Below are 23,911 nucleotides of genomic sequence, written 5' to 3' on the forward strand. Positions count from 1 at the left end.
TTTTTACCTCTCTTGAAATAATAAAGCATAATATGCCGAAAATGTTGCTTTTTTTCTTCCATCTTCAATGTTAAAATGGCTACACAAAAATTCACCAATGTTGATGTCTCTTTTTAAACACATGCTGATGTGACAGCCGTCACATACAATATAACAAAATCGTTTCAAATGAAGTTAAAGACAACTAAGTGCTACTAGAGTCATCTTGCAGAAAAAAACCAAACAAACCTTTTGGCCAACCCAATATTATTATTTATACCTATCTTATGGTAACTGAAAACATATGTATAGCTTATCTTTATGCTAATTTATCAGTCTTCTAACTGAAGATAAAATAAACTAAGGGAGATAAACACCTGGTCATACCTTAACATTCTGGATATCCAAGCTAGAACCAGCTTCCAAGAGTTTATCAACGGCATTAACATTTCCTGCTTCAATCGCCCAGTGAAGTGGAGTGTTTTGGTGTATTTTATCAACTATATTAAGAGAAGGATTAAACTTTAAAAGAAATCCAGTTGGTTCTGGCCTGTCTCAAAACAAGAAAATACAGAAGGGTATTAGATAGCAGAGTGATCTGAAGGTAAATGTAAAGGAAGAAGCTGTTCGTTAATGTATCAATGAACCAATCCGTATATGTTCTGAAAACTGAGGAACTTCTCCATGCAGAGTTCTACTCTAGGTGCTGATACTGGAGAGGTGCAAGTTTCCGCCCCAAGAGACATCTATTAAGTGACAGTCTGCTATATAATGTCATTTTAACATCAATGCTGTGGAATAACTGATTTCGTTTTTCAAGTTTTTACTTTCATGTTGCTGTTCTATTTGTTACCATTTTTTTTAAATTTAACTTTGGCCAACATTAAATGCTATGTTATTTATCTAATTAAAACACTAAATGTACAACATTATATTTGAGAAGATAAACCAAAAGCTAACTTCACCTTCTCCCTCCAACCAATTATTGCATAAAGCGGTATAATGTCCTAAAAGATTTGTTTATCATAGAAAGTTATGGACTTGAAAGCAGAATTCAATGAAATATTTTTACTTCATCTTCAACACTCTCCCTTCTTTCATGACTACTCAGGAGATTCCTTTAATAAAATAATATTCTACCTTACTTATTCTATCAAGATTTTTAAACATTATACCTGACTTCAGAGTTACCAGCAAAGATGACAAAATGCCTTTTGACAAAATTCTACCCCAGCCCCACCTCTCCATGAACTAAAAGGAAATTGCATCAGAACTAACTCAGTTCCTAGGGTAGACATCCTAAGTAAAAGCGGAATCAGAAGTTAAGTACAACACTGGAAACAAAACTGATAAAGGGCAAACTGTAGCATATATCTGAAGAGAAGAATACCAGGAGTTGGACAATATAGTGATCAATAATCACAAGTGTTGATAAAATACACACAAAAACTTAAATACATAAGTACCTGATATGAACATATACTACTTTAAGGATTGGTTACAATTCATATTTGCAGAGCAGTGAACAATGTCAGAGAACCTCAAACTTTATTGTTCTCTGGAAAGCATATTTATCACCTAGATTTCATATTATGGGAGCATTTAAACCTGTAGCCATTCTTGAAAAACGTAAACTAAGAAATGTATGTCATGTTAATAAGTATATGCTATGGAATCTCTACCTGTTATGTAAGGAAATTTTTTTTCTTATTAGTAGCTTTCAAACTTTTCCCCAAAGCTATCAGAAAAGAGAAAATTCATTTCAATAGTACTTTTATAACTACAACTACATTGAAAGTCTGTATCACAGTCACAAGATGGAAAATCTTACTTTCTTCTTCAAAATGTTGTGCCATCTCACAATGACTAAGATACTTAAATTGCTGGAATCAAGAGTCCGAATAAGGCAATCAATTCAACTCACTTACCCAAGTACTTTGTGAGCTGACAACATGAGAGGTGTCTGCCCATTTACATCTGTCATATTCACGCTCTGTTCAAAAAGAAGAGTCAATCAGCCTAACTGTAAACACGGTCAAGTTTCTGTTTCCTCTCTAGTAGAAGTATCTCTTTAATACATTCAACACCACCAGTGTGTCTACAAGAAGGGTTCAAGTAACATTTGAATAAAAGAATGTTCTGCTTCACATCCACAGGGTAGAAATCCACTGATTCCTACAAGATATTTTTAAAGGGAAAATCTGAATATATGATTTTAAAAGTTGTATGTTGTGAGTGGAAGAGAGCTAAGGGAAAGAGAAAAATGTTGATAATCACCATCAAATATAAGAGACAGTAGAGACCTTAGAAGTCACCTAGTTTAGACTTTAACTGATACATTAATTCATACTATCACCTCTTACACAAAGTCATCCAGTCTCTACTAAAAACACTTCCAGTAATAGCGAACTCTTTACCTTCTGAGGCAACTTGCAATTCTGGACTTAAACGTTACATTTCAAAGAGTAAAACATGAAAAATTCTTTTCTATTTTCTAGAATATAGAAAAAAAAAAAAAAAAAGGAAATCATACCTCCAAGAGGATATGCTTCTTTTAATAAAATGAGCCCAGATTTGAGGTGTATGTTACCTCAACCAAGCCAAAAAAAAAAAAAAAAAAGAGTCAATTACTGGATATTCTATGGGCCTTGGAGGAAGGAGCCCAAAGAGATGCAGAAAAGATGACTCCTCATACAGCTTTCCAAAGTGAGACCCAGGAGGTTATAATTATTCTACTTGAATTGGCTAAGTCTAAGAGAAAGTACTTATTTAAAGAGAACACAATCATTCCAACAGCATTTGTGCAAACATGTTTCCATGCCTGTTACAGATGAGACTACTGATATATAAACTACTTGCTACCAGAAAGCATATCCCAGGCAAGTAGAACTGACAGTGAAACTCCCACTCCCAACAACCTATAATTTAACCACTGCCATAAATGGATGCCTCTTAAGGCAAGTCATTTTTCATGGAATTACTTTAGAGAACAATAAGAAACTTACTTCAAATTGGTCTCTACTTGGACTCAAATAATGAAAGCAAATGATGGGTTAATTTAGCAATCTGACTACTATTTCCACATTCAACCAGAAGAAAAATACAGGCTTTGAAGTCATGTTTTTGAAAAACTCTGCAAATTACTGGGATCATAAGGAAAACTATTATAGCCTTACAAGTTTCAAAAACATCTATTATATGTTACTGAGCTAAATGACCTATCCTTTTTTCTCCAATGAAGCTGGAATGGTAGTATTCGATAGCTAGACTGAGGCTAGTATTGGAATATTTGGGTATCTGTAACTTCTACTTTAAAAACGAGGACAGAAAAACAAAAATAAAAACATGAGGACAGACTACGAGTAATCATCCTCTGAATCCCTTCAGATTTACAATAGTGGAGTACAAGAAACGTTTCAAAACATACTTGTCCTCTTGCGATGAGATATGCTATAATGGGCATGTGCTGAAATAATACTGCCAGGTGGATGCCGTTGAATCCTTCTCCATCGATCAGAGTGGGGTCTGCACCATACTGCAGTAATAATATGACCATAGGTAAGTGCCCTTGTCTGGAAATAGAGGACAAAAATTATACTGTATTCTGTAGCACAAAAAAGAGAAAAATTCAGGGAGAAACCTATGTTCCTAAGACATGAGGGATTTGGGTTAGATATAAAGAGTATTTCCTAACAGTACACAGATTTTTAAAACACTGGAGATTCTCTAAATGTCTTTTACGTAGATACTCCAAACTTAGAACTATCTGTACAGTCCTTCTTGAGTGCAGGTAATAAACTTAATAACCTTCCAAGCTACCTTAAATCTTATGTGTAAGATTACTACCATGTGTAAATAATTTTATATAACAATAAAAATAGAAATTAAAAAGAAATGGAAAACCACTTAAGAGTTTACTGTTGCTACTTTAAAAACAAAAAATAATCATGAAGCAGCTATGCTGCAGGGTAACATTCACAAACTGCAGGTAGACTGTGATAATATTATTCTTAGGATCTACATATTTTTCTCTGAATATAGCTCATTTCTGTGTAAAGCACTGTACCTCAGGAGCTTAATGGGGATGAGCTAAACCCAGATGCTTCAAAATTCTTGGTTATGGAGAAAAGATTCAATTACTTGCCTTAAATAAACAATTACTCACTTCACTTTCAGGTTCATACCAATCCCACCAACCACAGACAGAATGGAGTTAAAATGAAAGATGAAGTTAAGTATCCAGACAGACACCTTCTAACTTCAGCTTCAAATGCCAACACATACCATAGAAAAGAACTGATTGAGTTTACACTCACTGAACTACCACATTTATCCATGTGATCAATACTTACTTTAATTATAAAATATAATACACATATTTGAGTTTGAGCATCACAGTGGAGCCCTAAATTAAACACAAAAACACCATCTCTGGAAACTCTTTAAAACTGTAATTTTTAAAAATTTTTATTGATTTGTTTATTTCTGAATGAGGGGGTAAAAAGGAAAGAAAGACTTTCAAATGGTCTGTAACTGCAATTTTCAATATGGACTACTAGCCATATGACAGCTATTTAAATTCAAATTAGTTAAAATTAACTAAAATTAAAAATTCAATTCCTTAGCTGCATTAGCCACACTTTACATTTCACATGTGACTAGTGGCTACCTCACTGGACAGCACAGAATAGTACATTTTCATCATGACAGAAAACTCAGTTGGAAAGGGCTGATTTGTAATGTTTGGAAAATGAGTAAGTCACTTTCGATTTTGAGCAGCAATTTCAATATTTAAAGAAACCTTTACCTGATGGCCCAGTGAAGAGGAGTTGAGTTTAAATCTCCACCCAACTGATCTACCACAGCACCTTTTGAAATATAAAACCTGTTAAAAGCAGACATAAATGAAAATAAGATTTAAAACTTAAAATTCATCCTAAGAAAGAAAACATCAATTTTTTCTTAGTAATAAATGTATTAGAAAACAGAAATTATAATAATACCCCTCCCCCAAATACTCAGATTTACAGAGGTCTGAAAGATTCACACAACAGCATCAAACAGATCCCTGGTGAAATATTCTCATCATGTAAGTAATTACTCCTGCTGCCATGAGCATTCCATTACAACTTTACACCAAACACATAATAACTAGTCTCTGCATATTCTAACCACCACAACACTCTCAAACCGCTTATATTCAAAAGGTTTCTATTACAGATACTCTAGTTAACTGGCAAGAAGAAAGGTGAAACTATGTCACTGCTAACAGTTTAAAATGGGAATTACTATGCAGGAATGAATTCTAAAAGTAGGTAGCAAAAAAAGTAATTCACTGATTCACTTCGTTGTACAGCAAAAATTGGCACAACAGTGTAAAGCAATTATATTCCAATAAAGAGCTTAAAAAAAGGTAATTCAAAATCCTTTCAGAAAAGTTAGACATTTGGAGCATTCTATTTCCCTATTTTGGGGGCATAGATGGGTTACACTGTATAAAGTGAAACTATAAGGTAAAGAGACTTACTTCTCTTCAGTGGTTTACTAATGAGAATTAGTCTCATTATTTCAAAGTTGTGCTTCATATATCATATACTCTAAACAATACACTGGTTTACTTCCACAGAAAAGGAGTTTGCCTGTGAGTATGTCTGTTTATTCTAAACTTTAGTATATTTTTATTTTCTTAAACCTCAAGGATTTTAAATATATATAATACAAAACATATACACATTCACGTACACACACATTTTACATGCTAAGGTATAAAACAAAGAAAAAACACAAAAACAATGGGTAGGCAGTAATGCTTTATGAAGGGATACTATTTTATACAACCTAACACATGCCTCCTTTAAAATGCATTCCATATTTAATTTTGTTTTTAAAGCTAAATTATTCCCCTGACTGTCCATTCCTCCTGGACAACAAAATATTTCAGTGATTCTTCTAAACTAGATGAAACTATCTGTTCCATCCTGAAAAATGTGTTATGCTTTTCCTTTTCAAAAAATGTTCACTTTCCTTTCCTGAACTCTATCTTTATGATGGCCCCCGTGGCTTTATTTTTAATTTTCCTTTCGGGGCCAGTGAGTGTCCTGGTTGAGATGATCTCTGAGGTCCTTTTCAATACTATGATAACCAATGTGCATGGCACAAAGTTTCAAGTATTCATTTACAATAAAGGATTCGAGATGGTTCAACATAGATACTTGCACTTGAAGAAAAATGACAAATGAAGGAAACGTCTAGAATTATAAATTCACTCTTAATTAATACACATATATCCCAACTTACTTTACAAGATCCAGCCTGTTGTTAATAGCAGCCCAATGAAGAAGCGACACATTTTCTTTATCTGGTTGCCTGACATCATATCCTGCTTCCACCAATTCTTTACATCGTTCAAAAATTCCATATCTGAAATAATAAAAAAAATGCATAATAGATACTATTAAAATAATTTCAGAGACTTCCCTGGAGGTGCAGTGGTTAAGAATCCGCCTGCCAATGCAGGGGACATGGGTTCAATCCCTGGTCCAGGAAGATCCCACATGCTGTGGAGCAACTAAGCCCATGCACTACAACTACTGAGCCTACACTCTAGAGCCTGCGAGTCACAACTACTGAAGCCCGAATGCCTAGAGCCTATGCCCCGCAACAAAAGAAGCCACCGCAATGAGAAGCCTGCACACTGCAATGAAGAGTAGGCCCCACTCGGTGTAACTAGAGAAAGCCCACACACCTAGAGAAAGCCCGCACGCAGCAATGAAGACCCAACGCAGCCAAAAAACAAATAAATAAATTTATTTTTTAAAATTTCAAATATCACAATTTATTCTTTTTACCATGTCTTTACCTCATCTATCTTTCAGCCAACACAGAAATACAGTAATTAACAATGACATTCACAAAGAGGACCGATTATAAAGCCAAATAACAACCTGGCTACTGAATGATCAGATTAATCCATCTGGAGATGAACCTGATTTTCTTAAATAAACTTTAACATTTCACATTTGCCTTCTTTCAATAAATTTCATTTGATTTTCCACTATGCACAGGAATGCATGGTGCTGATTCTGGATGACAATCTTATCCCTGAATCAAAACAAGCCCAAGCAATGACCTCACAATAAGGGAGAGAGACTAAAAACAAACTTGGAATGGGATAAATTCAACAATAAAATATGCACACGGTATAGATATAGAAAAGGAAGGAATGATTAGCCCTTCTTAAGAGAGATGGAACATGATATACAAAGCTAAGTTTTTTAGGTTGAAGGGAAGACATTTCAGTCAGAGGGAAAAGCCCGTATGAAAACCAGAGATATGAAACTGCATGGATGTTCAGAGAAATATAAGCAATTCAGCACCACAGAAGCATAAAGCATAAGAAAGGCAATGGCAAGAGATGAGGCTAGGAGAGACAGGCAAAGACTGCTCGGACCTTCTCTGCCATACTTTGAAATTTAGACTTTATAGCGCGAGGGGAAGCCACTGGAGGTTTTAAAGAGCAAAGCACTCAGACTTTGGGCTGTAAGAAAGATCACATTAGTGGCAGTATGGAAGCTAATTCGAGGCCAAGACTGAGAGACCAGTTTAGAGGCTCTTCCAGTAGAGACAGGTAAGTGGCAATGGGAGCCTAAAGTAAAAGGGGGCAACAGGAATGGAAACGGAGGGGCAGACTGAAGGGATATTTAACAGAGGCATTGAACTGACTATCAGGATGCAAAACAGGAAAGAAATATCTCTTTTTAACGCTAAAATAAGTTTTTTAAATCATTTACTAGCACTATTTCTTTCAATAGAAACTATTAAGACCCACAAGACCATTAAGCACTTGCTTTGAAACTTATTTCTATTTAGAGGGACCTGAAAGTTTCGATATGCCTTCAAAGGTCAAAATCAAACCAAAAGGCAGAATTGTCTCTGCTTCCCACACTGTTAAATAACTTACACCTCACCAAAACGTGTGTGTGCACCTGTCTGTCTTTATGGTATTTTTTAAAAGACAGAGATACCCATTTGACAATGCTAAGTGAAAATATTAATAAGACAATGAATTGTTGATAATGATACATATATATTAGGTTGGCCAAAAGTTCTCATGTAAGGTGTTACAGAAAAATCCAAATGAACTTTTTGGCCAACCCAATATTTCTATTCTCCATCTTTTAAATATCAACTTTAACATTTTACCGGAAAATAAATACTCCCTTTACATGAGAAATACAAAGAGTACACACTAATTAGGATTTTGGTGGTTTAGAAAATACAAAAACACCTGTCCTAGCTAGCTCTCTTTCGCCCCTCCCAAATACTACCCAAATGTCTTCTCACAACCATATCAGAAAGTCCAAGACCTGAAGAAAATTTTAGGAGAGATATATAACGTGAGTTTTTATTGTGATTCCCTGTGAACATAGCCTAATTTCTCACACTTATAACAGAGCTTGACCAGCAGCAGAGGAACATTTCAATGTTTCCATTCTAATTAAAGCAAATATCTATTTACCTTAAGAACACTCTCATCTTCATATAAATATAATAATACAAACAATATCAAATAATATTCACCTAAAGTAGTGGTTCCCAGGGCTTCCAGAGTTCATATAAATTAGTAATTAGAATATTCAAATAACTGTCAATAACTTTTTAATTAACATAAGCAACATAATAGTCTACATTAAAGCTAAACAGGTTAACTAATCACCAAACATCTCTGCTTTTCACAGAAATTATATCAAGTTAGTACAGTAACATTAGTTTCTTTCATGCAGATTAGAAGCTCTGATGAGCAGGCTTATATTTGATTACTAAGAAAATGGATGACTAACATAAACTGACAGAAAACATATTTCAAAATATATTCATTGGCAAGAGGAGGGGTAAAAGATGTTAACAATCAATGAGATCCATGAGGGTGAAAATGTTGGAAAGGATTTAACGTAAAAACCCATAAATGGAGATCTTAAGGGGAAATTTTCAAAACATTTCATTTTCAGTGCAAGCGAAACAACCGACTACAGTATCAAGTGGTCAGACTAACTTTCTTCTAGTGCACCCAGGACAATATGTACATTGAAAGTACTCAACAAATAAATGTTTAAAATACCCATAAATGTGTGAGTTGATATTTTTCTAACCCATCTTCATATTTAGGTTGTAGTACATTTTCAAACTCAGAGTCTAGTTTTAGTGTCATTTAAAACCGTTCATTCACTCAACAAACATTTATTGGGCACCTAATACAAGACAGAAACTGTGCAAAAGCACAGGGGTTACAAAGATGAAAAAGACATGCTTTTGCTCAGAAGCTGTTCACAATCTAATGGGAAAGACTAATAATAAACAACTAAGGTGCACTGTATTAAATGCTCTGATGTTGGTATGACAAACATACTATCACTGGAGAATGAAGGGAGGAAGGTTGTACACGGACTGCCATGAACTCACACGTGTTACTATAATTCAACAGAATCCAGGGATAAAAGAAAGTATTGGGAAGACTTACTGAGTAGCTTTTACAATGTCATAGTTACTAGAATCCTCTATAAGAGGAAGAGTTTCTCTCATCTTGGCAAGCTCTTTGTTTTCAGGTGCACAGACTCCGTGTCGACCAAATCCTGGAGGGTGGGGGCCATGGCTGTGATTCCTGCACTGAAAGAGTAAGAGTAATTTGACAAGGCAGAGTAAGAAAATTAATGTCACATTCAATTACATCATGAAGCATTTGGTACTATCAACAATACCTATCAAATGATTTTTTTTCAGTATTAGACGTATATCCTACAGAAGATTTTCATTTTAATTCTATTCACTAGGATTAGATGCTGAATATTAGAAAATTCCAAATTATATATTTTGTCATAAAACAGAGGTCATCTGCAAAGGCATCAATGGATTTTGTTACTTGTAGTAGGTGGAGGGTCATGGCTATTGACAGTAGGAAGGTCGCCAGGCCTCTGCTTCAAGGAGTCATGGTAGACACACCCAAAGAATACCTCCCAATGAATCAAATTCTTAAATATGTATAACAGGAGTCCCAGAAGAGAAAGAGGAAATACTCTTAAATATTTGACTAAACAATAGCCAAAAATATTCCAAATTTGGTGAAAAGTATAAACCCACAGCTCCTATGAGCTCAACAAACCCAAGTAGAACCAACCTCATAATATTACACCAAGGCATATAATAATCAAATCACTAGAAACCAATGATAAAGAGAGTAACTGAAGGAAAAAGACATATTATGTTCAAAAAAACAAAGAAAAGAATGAATTCAGACTTCTTATCAGTAAGTACCAGCCAGAAGACAAAAACAAAACAGTTTTAAAAAGCTGAAAGAAAAAACTATACCTGGCAACACCAACAAAAATATTCTCGATAAATAGGGGTGAAATATACACTTTTTTCAAACAAAAGCTAAGAGAACTGCCAACAGACTTAATGCTACAAGAAATGATAAAGGACATTCTTCAGGCTAAAGGAAAATAATACCAGATGGAAATCTTAATCAATACAAAGGAATAAAGAGTGACAGAGTTACATGGGTAAATATGTATAATTATGTGGGTAAACATAACAGACTTTTTTGCATTTTTTAATTGCCTGATGATAATAGAGAAACAGAAGTATATTGTTATAAGAGAAGCTATAATAGTATTTGCAGCTAGACAGTGATAAGTTAAAGTGTAAAATGTTAACCCAAGAGCAACATCTAAATAAAAGTCATATAATAAGCCAGTAACAGAGGTAAAATAAAATACTTAAAAGTTACTCGATATTTTTTTAAATGCAGGAAAAGTAGGGAAAAAATGAACAAAAACAGAGAAGGAAAAAACATACAAGGTAATATATTTATACTTAACAATATATTCATAATCGCTTGAATACAAATGGTCTAAAGAAAACCAAGTGAAAGACAGAGTTTGTTAGATTGGATTTTTTTTAAAACAAGCTACAAAAAAAACCGTCATCTACAAGAAACCCACTTTAAATACAAAAAACATACACAGGTTAAAAGTAAAAGCACAGAAAAAGATACGCCATGCAAAAACACTAAGGATAAGGAATATAGTGGTTATATTAGTATAAGTCAAAGTAGACATCAGCACAAGAAATATTACCAGAAATGAGGAAGGACACCGCAAAATATTAAAGAAGCCAATTTATCAAGAAGACATAACAATCTTAAACACATATGCACCCAAAAGGAACTTTAATATTCATAAAGCAAAAAAGAAAAGAAAAATAGAAAGAGTCACAATTAAAGTTGAATATTTTAATACTTCTTTCAGCAACTGATAGAATGAGTACAGAAACCATCCTGCAAAGAGAAAAGGAGAGAAATCAGAAAAGGATAGAGAAGACTTAACACTATCCACCAACTGGATCCAACTGACATTTTCATAAAATTCCACCCAACAATAGAATAGATGTTTGTTTCAAGTACATGTGGAATACTCACCAAGACAGATAATATATTGGGCCATAAAACAAGTCTCAACAAACTTAAACGGGTTGAATTCATACAGAGTATGTTCTCTGACCACAACTGGAATTAAATTAAAAATCAATAACCAAAGGATATACAGAATACTCTCAAATATTTGGAAACTAAACAACACATTTCTAAATAGAGTGAATTTTTAAATGCTTATAATAGGAAAAATGAAGAAACTAAAATAAATGATCTAAGCTTTTGCCTTAAGAATCTAGAGAAAAAAAATTAAATCCAAAGTAGACAGAATGAAGGAAACAATACAGATAGGGAAATCCATGAAACAGAAAAAAGAAAACATGCAGAAAATCACCGAAACCAAAAGCTGGTTCCTTGGAAAGAATAAATCAATAAAATTGATAAACCTCTTGTCAGACTGATCAAGAAAAAAGATGTCAATGACAAATAGCAAGTTTCAAAAAGAGGTCATCATTGCAAGATTCTGCAAACATTAAAAGAGTAATAAGGGACTTCTGTGAACATCTTTTCTGCCATTAAATTCAACAACCTAGATGAAATGCATAAAATATCTCAAAAGACATAAGTTATCAAAATGGACTTAAAAAGAAATGAGTAGCACTCTATCTATTAAAGAAATTGAGTCCATAATTTTAAAACTTCCCATTAAACAAAACAACTCCCGGCCCACATTAACTCAACTGGCAAACTTTATGAAAACACTCAAGGAAGAAATGATACCAACTCTTTCAGAATACAGAGGGACTGCTTCTCAGCTCATTTTAGGAGGCAGCATTATCCTGATAATAAAACCAACAGACATTAGCAGTAAAAAAAACTACAGACTCAAAATCCTTCATGAACACAGATGCAAAGATCCTAAATGAAATATTAGCAAAACTGTAGTCAGTGATATATAAAAAGGATAATATACATTGCAACCAAGCTTATACATTTCATAAGAAATCAATGCAATTCAGTGTATTAATAAAATAAATATACTCATTTCAGTAGAATAAAGCATTTGACAGAATTCAACACCCATGCATGATAAAAACTCTTGGTACACTAGGGAAAGAAGGGAACTTCCTCAACCTGATCAAGAGTATTTATAAGAAATCTACAGCTACCATACAATTAATGGTAAAAGACTGAATGCTTTAACTCTAAAGACTGAAACAAAGCAAGGATGCCCACTGTCACCACTTCTAATCAACAATGTACTGAAGTCCAAGACATAATAATAAAGTAAGGGAAAGAAAAATGCATACAGATTAGAAAAGAAGCAAACCCACCTTTATTTGCAGACAACATGATCGTATACATCAGAAAATCTTAAGGCATCTTTTTTTTAAATTTACAATAGCATCAAAATATAAAACACTTAAAAAGATTTTACACTGTATCCAGCATTTTTAGTTGCATTTAAGGTGGAGGTTCACATCAAATATCTAGCAAATCATTCCTAGAGATCAAAACTAGCTTATTATTTTATAATCCCATCTTGTTCTTTACTATAAAAATGTTACCCGGCTTTTATCCATCTTATTCACCAGAACTCTCTCTCTGAACAACTTTTCATTGTTTAAAAAAAATTCTCAAAGGATGAATACACATTAAGAATAGAAAACTGAAGATACCTGAAATGACGTGCCTACATCAATTCTCCAGGAGTTCCAAAAAAGATGTAAGAAATGATAGTTTTACTAAGTCCATAACCCCTCAACAGGTTACTGTGAAGGGGCAAATGCTTTTGTTCAAAATTATCTTACAGTTAAACTGACATTTTGGTATATAGTTCTGTGAATTATAAGCACTACCACAATCAGGATCCAAAACAGTTCCAACACCTCAAAAGACTCCCTCAGGATATTCCTTATTAGCCACACCCTCCCCCTACCTCAACTCCTGGCAACCAGGGATATGTCCTTCTTCACCAGTTTTATCTTTCCTAGAATGTCACACAATGGAATCAGACAGAATATAATCTTCTAAGACTGGCTTCTTTCACTCTGCATAATGCTGAGACTCATCCAAGTTGCTGCATGTTATAAGGAAGCTCCTTCCTTGCTATATAGTATTCCACTATATGTATATATCACAGCTTATTCATTCAAACAACCCATGAGGGTTGTTTCCAGCCTTTGGCAGTTATAAATGGAGCTGCTATAAACATTCATTTTGTGTGAACATATGTTCTTGCTTCTCTAAGAGTGAGATTGCTTGGCCATCTGGTAAGTAGATGTTAAGTTTATAAGAAACTGCCAAACTATTTTCCAGAGTGGCTGTACCACTTTGCATTGCCATTGGCAATCTATGAGAGCTCCAATTGCTCTGCATCCTCTCTGGCACTTGCTACGATCAGTATAATAGATGTGTAGTAGTGTCTCATCATAGTCTCAATTTGCATATTCCTAACAGTTAATGGGGCTGAGTGTCATTTCATGTACTATTTGCTATCTGTATATCTTCTTTGGTGAACTAAGTCCTTTTACTCATTTTTTAATTGGGCTATTTATTTTCTCACTGCTAAGTTTTAAAAGTTCCTTATATTACACATGTTAGACATAAGTCCTTTGTCAGATATGTGATTTGTAAATATTTTCTCCCAGTCTGTAGCTTATCTTCCAATTTTTTTATATAAATTTATTTATTTATTTATTGGCTGTGTTGGGTCTTTGTTGCTGCGCCCAGGCTTTCTCTAGTTGTGGCGAGTGGGGGCTATTCTTTGTTGCAGTGCCCGGGCTTCTCACTGCAGTGGCTTCTCTCGTTGAGGAGCATGGGCTCTAAGCACACAGGCTTCACTAGTTGTAGTGTGCAGGCTCAATGGTTGTGGCTTGCGGGTTCTAGAGTGCAGGCTCAGTAGTTGTGGCACATGGGCTTAGCTTCTCCACAGCACATGGGATCTTCCCGGACCAAGGATCGAACCCATGTCTCCTGCGTTGTCAGGTGGATTCTTAACCACTGCACCACCAGAAAAGTCCCCCCATTTCTCAAGTTTCCTTCATAGAGCAAAAATTTTTTAATTTTGATGAAGTATAATGTATCAATTTTTTTCTTTTATGTATCATGCTTCGGGTGTCACTTCTAAGAACAACTGTCTTGGGACTACAACTCCTCTGTTCAGAAAGGATGTTCTCCTCCCTCAGAGTTTCAGGTGCCTGTGCTGCCAGGAGACCATTTTCCTGCTCCTTGAACCTGAACTAGAGGGCTTCTCCAGAAGCACTCTCTGTCTGCAGGGATGCTTACTTCCAGGGATCAAGTCCAGGGAGATGGGGGTGGAGGAGACGATGGGACCCAGATGGAAAAAAGGTAAATTAGCTCCTGGTTCAGTGGTTTTTTGAATTCTGGTCTTTCCTGCCACTCTACCTGCTACAATTTTCTTTTGAGAATCCTTAAATAGCATTCTATCCAGTGCGTTCAGTGGGATAGACAGTGTGGCGTGTGCTTTACTCCATCTTACCTAGAGCTAGAACCACAGATACTTTTTTAAATACACAGGTTCTGATTTATCTGGTAAATTCATTCTCGCTGCATGATACTTATTTTACACACACATACACTCACACAGCTACATAATAAGTAAATAAATACGTAGATAGATTAAAACATAAATAAAAACATTGCTTTTCACCATATCACAGTAATTATAATTATATCCAACTGTAAGAAGACAAGGCGTCAAGGAAAGAATTGAATATACTGTACTCAGAATTTCTAGAGTATCAATAAATAGCAGATGTAGCTAAAATTGACAGAGAAATCAGTCTGCTTTTTATATAAAACTTAAATTGTTTTAATTATAAAATGAGTCACTTTCATTTAAAAACTCCAGCAATAAAGAAGTGAATAAAGAGTTGATAATCTGGACTCTTTCCCTTCTAATCTTGTACCAACAGAGATACTATTATTAACAGTTTGGTGTATCCTTCTTCATCATGTATACATACTTTAACATATATAACATTATATAGGATACATAGGTTTTTATCATTTTATTCTTATACTTAACAAAACTTATCCCCAAACATGGGATCTGACTGTATAATTATTCATCAACTTGCTTGTCTCACCTAACAACATATCATGTACAGCCCTGCAGGTCAGTAGCAAATAATAGTTGAATATTATTCCGTTGTATAGATCCAGCATAATTTATTCAACCATTTCCCTATTATTAGACATGCTGGTTGATTTCAGCATTCACTCTCTAAACAACCCTATAATTAATATCCTATACATTCTGTAACATTGATTCTCCAACGTAGGACTGCTGGGTCAAAAACACATATGTATTTTAAACATAAACAGATACTGACTAATTACCTTCCCTAATTCACATTCTCAATAGCAAGTATGTAAGTGTTCTTTTTCCCTACAAACCTCCCCATAATTTAATATTATCAATCTTCTTACAATCTTGCCAATCTGAAGGCTAAAAAAATGGCATCTTGTTTTGCACTTGCATGTCCCTAGTTGCTATTGAATCTGTGTTTGTTTGTTGTTTACTGGCTCTCATACTTTCTCTTTTTTTTTTTTTTTGGCACACGGGCTTAGTTGCTCCGCGGCATGTGGGATCTTCCTGGAGCTGGGATCGAACCCGTGACCTCTGCATTGGCAGGTGGATTCTTAACCACTGCACCACCTAGGAAGCCCTCTCATACTTTCTCTTTTGTGGATTGCCTTTTCGTAGTCTACTGTTTTTCTAGTGGATTGTGTATCTTCTTCCATTTATATATTATGAAGATTAAGCCTTTGTTTATATACAGATTTTTCATCACAAATAAATGTCATATTATACAGATATCAATTTATTGCTTCTCATTAAGCCTTAAGGCATTAAGGACACCAGCTTCATTTTTCATGCAGAAAGTTGAGGAGGATTACACATTTCAATGTAAAGAGCATTTATTTATTCAGCAATTAATTACTGTACATTTATGACATGCAAAGCATTATGCTAGGAGCACAGAAGACATGGGTGTGTATCCTCCCGGAGTTTAAGTCTAATGGGACAGCTGGGTCAGAGACAAAGAGAGTAAAGTGATGATGGAAGCAATGCATGATTAAATGCCAAAAATGGGTGACAAAGACTAGAGAACAGGAGATACTTGCTGTTCATGTCATCATTTTTTGCCTAAATCCAGATCAGAGTAAAACCTAAAAATGATTATATAAACTCAAAGCCTGTTTTCAAAGTCAATGGTCTCCAAAGTGAGGCAAGTGCACTCAAGGCCAAATACTCAGTGACCCATTAGGTAACTGAAGAAAATGTTAAAGCTGCTATTACAATGATTTTTAGCTTAAAAAAAAAAAGGAGGCAGGGAAACCACAAAAATTTATAATTTGGCTTCTTTAAGATTTATGAATTTTTAGCCCTGGCAGCCTCACTTGATTCGTATATCAAGCAAGTCACTCCTCACAGTTTGTTTACAAGGTAACTTGGAGACAAAGTGAACGTTCACACCCAGCAGGGTTACAGTGGGACCTTCAGTATTTTGCAGCATACATCACGATAAGTAATTTTCAAGGTATATTATCTAATTTTAACTATTTACTAATTTTAAAGTTACCCCTCCCAAAATGAGCAAGTGGCTTAAATTGTTTACTGCAAAGAAGCCATGAACTGAAATAACAACAACAGTATACATACAAGCAACTAAGACCTGGCAGCGCTGACACTTCTCATAGCAGGTGCTCTTTATTGGCCACATGAAGTAGAAACAAAGACAATCTAACCTGATCTAACAAAAAGCCAGCCTCCCTCCAAAATATATTCCAAATTATTAAAAAGGCTGATTTGAAGCAGACTTATATTTACTATCTTTAATTCAAAACTTTACCATGAAAAACAAACAACAACAACAAAAAACCTTACCATGAGTATATGCTGAGCTATTCACTCATGAATACAATTTAGAAACATATCGTCAAATCCTACAATAACATGCCCCATGACAATATGAATTTGGAGACTGGCTCCTTTCCCCAGTCCTCAGGTACATCAAACAGAGGGGAGCTGAACTTTTTAAGTCCCAGCCAACCACACGACACAGAATCAGTCCCATTAACACGTGAGTTAGAGTGATCAGTGGCCAATAAGGGACGACAAACCTCAGTCAGTGGTACTTGGATGATCTGGACTGTGCAAGCTGGAGGCCTGAGCTCCCAGCCAGCTTGCAGTGCATATGCCACTTAATCTCACACAACACACAGCATTTTACAAAAATGAACATTTTAAATCCTCCTTTTCACATTGCGGTTTTACTCTAGGGGTGCAAGCTCAAAACTGCTTTACTGATAGGAGTGCATGATCAAAAAAAGCTTAGAGGCCACAGCTCTAAGCTATGTCCTTTGCTCTAGATATCACTCCCTCCCAAAATTCTGCCATAAGAGCTACATGAGGGACCTCCTGGTGGCGCAGTAGTTAAGAATCCACCTGCCAACGCAGGGGACACGGGCTCAAGCTCTGGGCCGGGAAGATGCCACATGGGACGTGGGTTCAAGCCCTGGGCCGGGAAGATGCCGGAGAGCCGGCAGAGCAACTAAGCCCCTGCGCCACAACTACTGAGCCTCTGTGCTGCAACTACTGGAGCCTGCGAGCCTAGAGCCCATGCTCTGCGACAAGAGAAGCCACCACAATTAGAAGCCCGCACACTGCAACGAAGAGTAGCCCCCTACTCTCCACAACTAGAGAAAGCTCACGTGCAGCAACAAAGACCCAATGTAGTCAAAAATAAATAAATAATAAAATAAAATTTTTTTAAAAAGGCAAAAAAAAAGAGCTACACGAAAAAGGAGATGACCTGCTTTGGGGGAGGTTAACTTCAGAGACAGTCACATGAAGATGTTTAAGGAAAACAACCATACATTCCCATCACAAAGATTAAAGCAAAGTTTGTTATGATACTACATCCTTCTTAGATATTACTATCTGGTGATCAGCAAAATATTTTTCTAAGTACTCTCTAGTTGTTTTATTTTTATCATGTTGAAAGGTAAACTCCTTGAGAACAAGGCCCAAGTCTCAGATTTCAGGCTGGCTGTATGATGGTGGCTCATCACCTACCCAATTTCTGGCTTCAGTTTCTACATTTGTGAAATGAAAGGAGCAGGTCAATATAGCTATAAAGTTCTTTCCAAATCCATGTTGTATGGTTCTAAGAGGAGCTGTTACAGTAGTCATTGACATGTGTACTTGTAAAGGCATCACTGCACAAACACCCTTCATGGCAGTGAAAGTGTAACTGCTTTATGACTGCCTACAGTGTTAAGGTAATAGAAGAGACCATGCAAATTCTTATGACACCAGCAAACTCATAAAAGTCTTCATTAATCATTCATTCAGGGAAATGTAAAGAACACCTACTATGTACCAATCAGGATACTAGGTAATTAGGGATAAAAGATGAATAAGACAAAATTCCTGCTACAATCCATTCAGTCATTCACCAGATACTTACTGAATGCCTACTATGTGTCAGTGACTATTCTATACACCTTGATATGGCCATGAACACAACAGACATGATCCAAAAAAAGGGGAAAAAAGCAGGGGGAGGGGATACCAAAACAGACTTGTAGCTAGCTAAATATCCTCCTCCCCGGGGGTAGAAAAAACAGAACAATAGTATAAAAATTATATAAGAGAGTTACAGATACATCCATGGTGATTTTTAAAACAAAGCCCCTAAGTTCTTTGATACTGCTCCATCAAGAGGAGTCAGGCTATATCCCTTCCTTTCAAACCTGAGCTCTGTGATCACTTCACTAATAAAATACCACAGAAGTGACGCTCTGCCAGTTTGCAGGCTCAGGCCTCAGAAACTGGCAGCTTCCTCTTTCTGTCTCTTCATATGCTCTCTTGGAACCCAGCTACCATGCCGTCCAGAGGCCCAGGCCGCATGTAGGTGTCCCTGCTCAAAGTCAGCATCAACCACTGGACATGTAAGTGAGGGTATCACCAGATGATACCAGCCCCAGCTTGCAAGTCATCCCAGGTGATGAGTCTTTCCAGCAGAGGCTCCAGACATGGTGGAGCAGAAACAAACCATCCCTGCTTTGCCCTGGCCAAAATCCATGAGCATGCCAATGGCTGGTTTACACTATTATGATTTGGGATGGTTTGTTACACAGCAACAGATGACTAGAACATACTTAAGATATGAGATATTTCTCACGTGGAGATATCTTAAATCCAATTATTTTTTCTAAATAGTAAATAAGTACTGTTAAAGTTAGTTATTTTAAGAGAAAACCAAGATCTAGAAAACCATTCTTAAACTCTGAAGAGGGTCAAAATTCTGACAGATTATCAAATAAAATAAAGAAGAAACAGAGATCAGACAGCCATAAAAACTTCTCATGGCATTAACAGAAGTACTCTGTATTAAGGGAGTTAAATCTCCAAGTTCATTCACTGGACAATTATTTACAGAGTATGTTAATGGTATTAAATGCCGAGAAGAAATATAAAGGAAGGAAGGAGGTCAGGGAATGTTGCTGGTAGTGGTGATGATGGGGAGGGCCTGCCACATTGAGGTGACATTTGTTTCAAGACCTTACAAATGTGGGGGGAGTAAGCCATGTGGGTATATGAGCAAAGAGTTTTCCAGATAGAGTGAATAGTAAACACAAAGCCCTTGGGGCTAGCATGGCTGTGGTTGATTGAGCAAGCAAGAAAGTAGTAAAAAATGAGGTCAGAGAGGAAACTGGGGGCCAGAGAATACAGGCAAACTCTGGCAAAAACCTGTCAGCTGGAATCAGGGGAATCAAACTCAACCAGAGCAGGAATGCTTTTGTCTGTTTTGTGCACTGATTTATCTCCAGCACCTATAACAGTGCTTAACACCTGGTAGAACGAATGAAGTCTTGGCTCTGTCACTTAGCAGCTTTTTGACTTTTAGTAAATGACTCCAATTTTTTTTGTTTTTTTTGGCCACACGATGCAGCTTGTGGTATCTTGGTTCCCCAACCAGGGACTGAACTCAGGTCATGGCAGTGAAAACTCCAAATCCTAACCACTGGACTACCAAGGAACTCCATGACTCTCAATTTTTTGAACCTCAATTCTAATCTCTGAAACTGGAATAATAATCCCTCCCCACCTCACAAGATCACAGCGAGGATTAAGAACAGGGAAGTATTTTGCAAACTGTAGAGCATCGTATATAAGTAATTATTGAAAAAGCTAATAGCAATTATTATTAACAACAACAGTGATCTCTCTACCTTGGCCCATTTAATTTCAACCTCTGAATGGTTCTCTCCCTGCATCTGGCAGGGAATTCCAGCCAGGCAATCTTCCCTGCAGCACAAGGTAATGAACTTTAAGCACTTGAAGGTTTTTGTAAATGAGTGGCAGTAATTAAGATATGGTAATTACTCCTACCAACTTTTCCTTGAAACTCTGAGGGGGAAAAAAAAACAAATGAGACAGAGTTTCCACGTGAAGATTCTACACCCTTTTGTAATATCCGGTCTGCTTGCATACCTTTTTCAGGTCTATCAAAATGCAAGAACACCTGACAACTTCGCCACCTGTCTTGTTCCTCACTTGAACCTACTCCACATTGCTGAAAGAAGGAAGGGAAAGGGGGAGTGTGCGGAACACTCTCAAGATGGGAAAGTTTTTTTAGAGGCCAACTAACCCAATCATCTCAAACTGCTTGAATTCCACTAGAGACAGAAAATCTACTACCTAATTCACTCCAGCTGGAGAGAGCTTCAGTTTTCTCATCTGTAAATGGGGATTATATCACCTTCGTAAGGATGCTTCAATTTCAGAATTAAATAATGCATATAAAAGCATTTGGCATATGCTAAGAACTCACTAAATACTGGCTGAATCTGAATATTTTTCATGTATTTAACAAATATTAAGCAAACAGCTATAATATGCCAGTCAGGACCATAAGTAAAATGGACAAAAATCTAGTTCTCTCGGAGCCAACACGTACCTCCTGTAACTTTCCCCACTGGCTCCTTCTATTTACTGAAACTACATCTGGCTTCTAGTACAACCTCCTCCACAGAATAGAGTCCTCTGGGATTTTGCAGATAGCTATCACGTACCTTCCTTTCCACCCTCCTTTCTCCAGCCTAAACAAATAGCCTCAAATCTTTCAAGGAGTAAGCAAGGATGTGGGAACGAGAGCTAAAACAGGGCTGGGTGGAGCGAAGGCGGGTTCCCAGGCGCCTAGGCCGAAAACAGAAATGAAGAGAACCTCACAGACTCCAGGCCAAGGTCAAAACGGCCTGCTCCAACTCAGGTGCGTCACCTGACACCTCTCCCGGGAACGCCACCCTCCCCTCCCAGGCCCCACAGCGGTCCCTGCCGGGCACCGGGCGCCCCAGGCCGGAGGTGGATGCTGAGGGCCCGTATGACACTGAACCCTGTCCTCGCCTTTTCTTCCCGGTCGCCTCGGAGAGAATTCCCTGCATCATTCCCGGTGTTTCCAGGCTTCCTCCTCCCGGCCCCGGCCCCTCCGCCCCCAGAGGCCCCTCTGGGAGCTACCTCACACCCATGCCCTCCCTCTCTCCACAGCCACGGCCGCTCTCCGGGCCGCCGGGACAGCCTGCGCCCAACCGCACTCACCTGCGAGCCCAGCCCCGGCCCCTCCATCTCCCCAGCAGTGGCGGCGACAAGGCAAAGAGACGGCCGCAGCCCGCTGGCCGGCAGCCTGCTTCGAGCCGCCTCCACGCCCACTTCCTGCTCGTGGCCCCGCCTCCACCGCGGTTCCCGCTCGAGCCCTGAGCCGTCAATCGGCATCGAGAGAGCCAATCCCTGCCTTCCTTTCGGTTGGGGGCGGGACTTTGGCGCCACCAGGGAGGCTAGTGGCGAACCGCGAGCCGGAGGCCTCGACCCCAACCCGCCCCCGCCGGGCGCTAACAGCCACTGGCGGAGACTGTGCACTACTCGCCCAGGTGCGTGTCCACCTGTCCGCATGCCTCATCCTGCCCCTCGTACAGGTCCAGGATCAGGCTGTTATTCCAACGTCAACAACCATCTACCAAGCGCAGATCCGGACTTGGCTGCTTAATAGCTAGAAGACCTTGTGAAAATCTCTTACTTTACCTCAATTTTCCTCAAATGTGAAATGGAGAAAATAAGGGTACCTACTTCACAAAATTGTCAGAAGGATTAAATGAGAAAAAGCATGCAAAGCCCCTTAGCCAATGTTTGACATAAGAAGGAATCGATAAATGTTAACTATTGAAACATCTGCCACTCTCCGTTCCTGCTATCTTGGGCAAGTCTCTTTCACCATCTGGGGTTCTGTTTCCTCACGCAAAGCAGAAAATATATGAGTTCCACCTCTCAGACTAGAGGAAGATTGGGCAAGAACCCCCCACGTGCACTCCCCACGCCCTTTTTGTATGATGACTTGAAGGAGCTGGTATCTAAGCTCTGTTCAGCTTGAAGGACAGCTATGAAGCTAGCAGAAGGCTTGGTTCCTGCCCCTGGGGAGTCCAGTGGGCTCGAAACAGTGGAGCTTTTTCTAACCCACCATTTAATAGAGTCTTCGCAATTATTCCTTAATGTATCTGCTGCCAAACAAAACCTTTCAAAGTTAAAGTGGAAAAGAACTGAAAATATTATGACTATTCTATTAAAATAGTTCTAAATCATAAAATAAATGTCTAGAAATTGAACAAAGTGCTAGGTTTTCCTATGATAAATAATGCGATAGAATTGTAAATTTTTATTGTTATTATTATTATAGTACCCGTGCCTATTGGGCACACCCAGCCCTGAGTTGCCCCAAAAGCCTTCCACCTTCAAGGGTGGGACCTTACTGTATCCACCCGTGAACTTTCAGTGCCTGGCACAGCACTGGGACATAAAAAAAATGCTACAATTTTACTGAGTGGATGGGCAGATGGATAGGTGTGTCATCAACCTCTATGGTGTAAGGAAGGACAAACTGAGTGACAAATAGAAGTGCAAGCCACTTCCCTCAAGAGCCAGTGGAGTAAGCAATGAATGTGGACAGACAGGATGAGACTGTCGGCAAGGCTTCACACAGGAGAGAACCTTTGAGTATGGTCATTTTGCTTAACTAGCAAGAGCTCTGTTTATTGATCACTTACTGTGTACCAGCACCTGTTTTTGTATATATCATGTCTAATCCATGAGATGGGTGTCATTTTCCCCATCTCCCAGAAGGAAAAACTGTGGTTCAGACTGACTTCATAAACCCCAAGTCCCTCGGCTGGTAAGTGTTGGAGAAAGGATTCATACCCAGGTCTCTTACTGCAAAGTGCTTTGGCTCAAGTGGTTTGGTTGTTTCCTTTTCAAGGACTGAATTAGAAGATGTTTTCGAATTTGAGGGAGGCTTGAAATCTGCTATTTCAACGCTTTCTCACTGTTGTCCTAACATGTAAGAAGATTCTGGAACAAATAAATCCTAATACTCTACTCTTTAGCAAGGCTCCTGCTTCCCTCTGCTCATTTATTTTATGCCA

General features: G+C 37.6%; 1 protein-coding gene across 5 annotated transcripts in view; it reads right to left on the minus strand.

Moving 5' to 3' along the window:
* The window catches only part of ZDHHC13 (zinc finger DHHC-type palmitoyltransferase 13), a 47,564-nt gene extending 25,173 nt beyond the window's left edge, over positions 1-22,391 (minus strand). For 3 of the 5 annotated variants that reach the window (XR_009055445.1, XM_057748728.1, XM_057748727.1), the window contains exons 1-7: positions 22,041-22,134; positions 9,497-9,642; positions 6,277-6,399; positions 4,787-4,864; positions 3,407-3,551; positions 1,908-1,972; positions 367-529 (exon numbers count right to left, since the gene is read on the minus strand). Coding sequence is in view for 4 of the 5 variants with exons in the window: in XM_057748728.1 (XP_057604711.1) it covers positions 367-529; positions 1,908-1,972; positions 3,407-3,551; positions 4,787-4,864; positions 6,277-6,399; positions 9,497-9,642; positions 22,041-22,067 (747 nt within the window). In the remaining variant the exon portion in view is untranslated. Of the gene's footprint in view, positions 1-366; positions 530-1,907; positions 1,973-3,406; positions 3,552-4,786; positions 4,865-6,276; positions 6,400-9,496; positions 9,643-22,040 lie in introns of all 5 variants that reach the window. The other 2 variants (XM_057748726.1, XM_057748729.1) reach the window with 2 other exon arrangements.
* Between the last annotated feature and the right edge of the window lie 1,520 nt (positions 22,392-23,911).

The sequence above is a fragment of the Hippopotamus amphibius genome, chromosome 9 (assembly GCF_030028045.1).
Source record: "Hippopotamus amphibius kiboko isolate mHipAmp2 chromosome 9, mHipAmp2.hap2, whole genome shotgun sequence".
Taxonomy (NCBI): Eukaryota; Metazoa; Chordata; class Mammalia; order Artiodactyla; family Hippopotamidae; genus Hippopotamus; species Hippopotamus amphibius.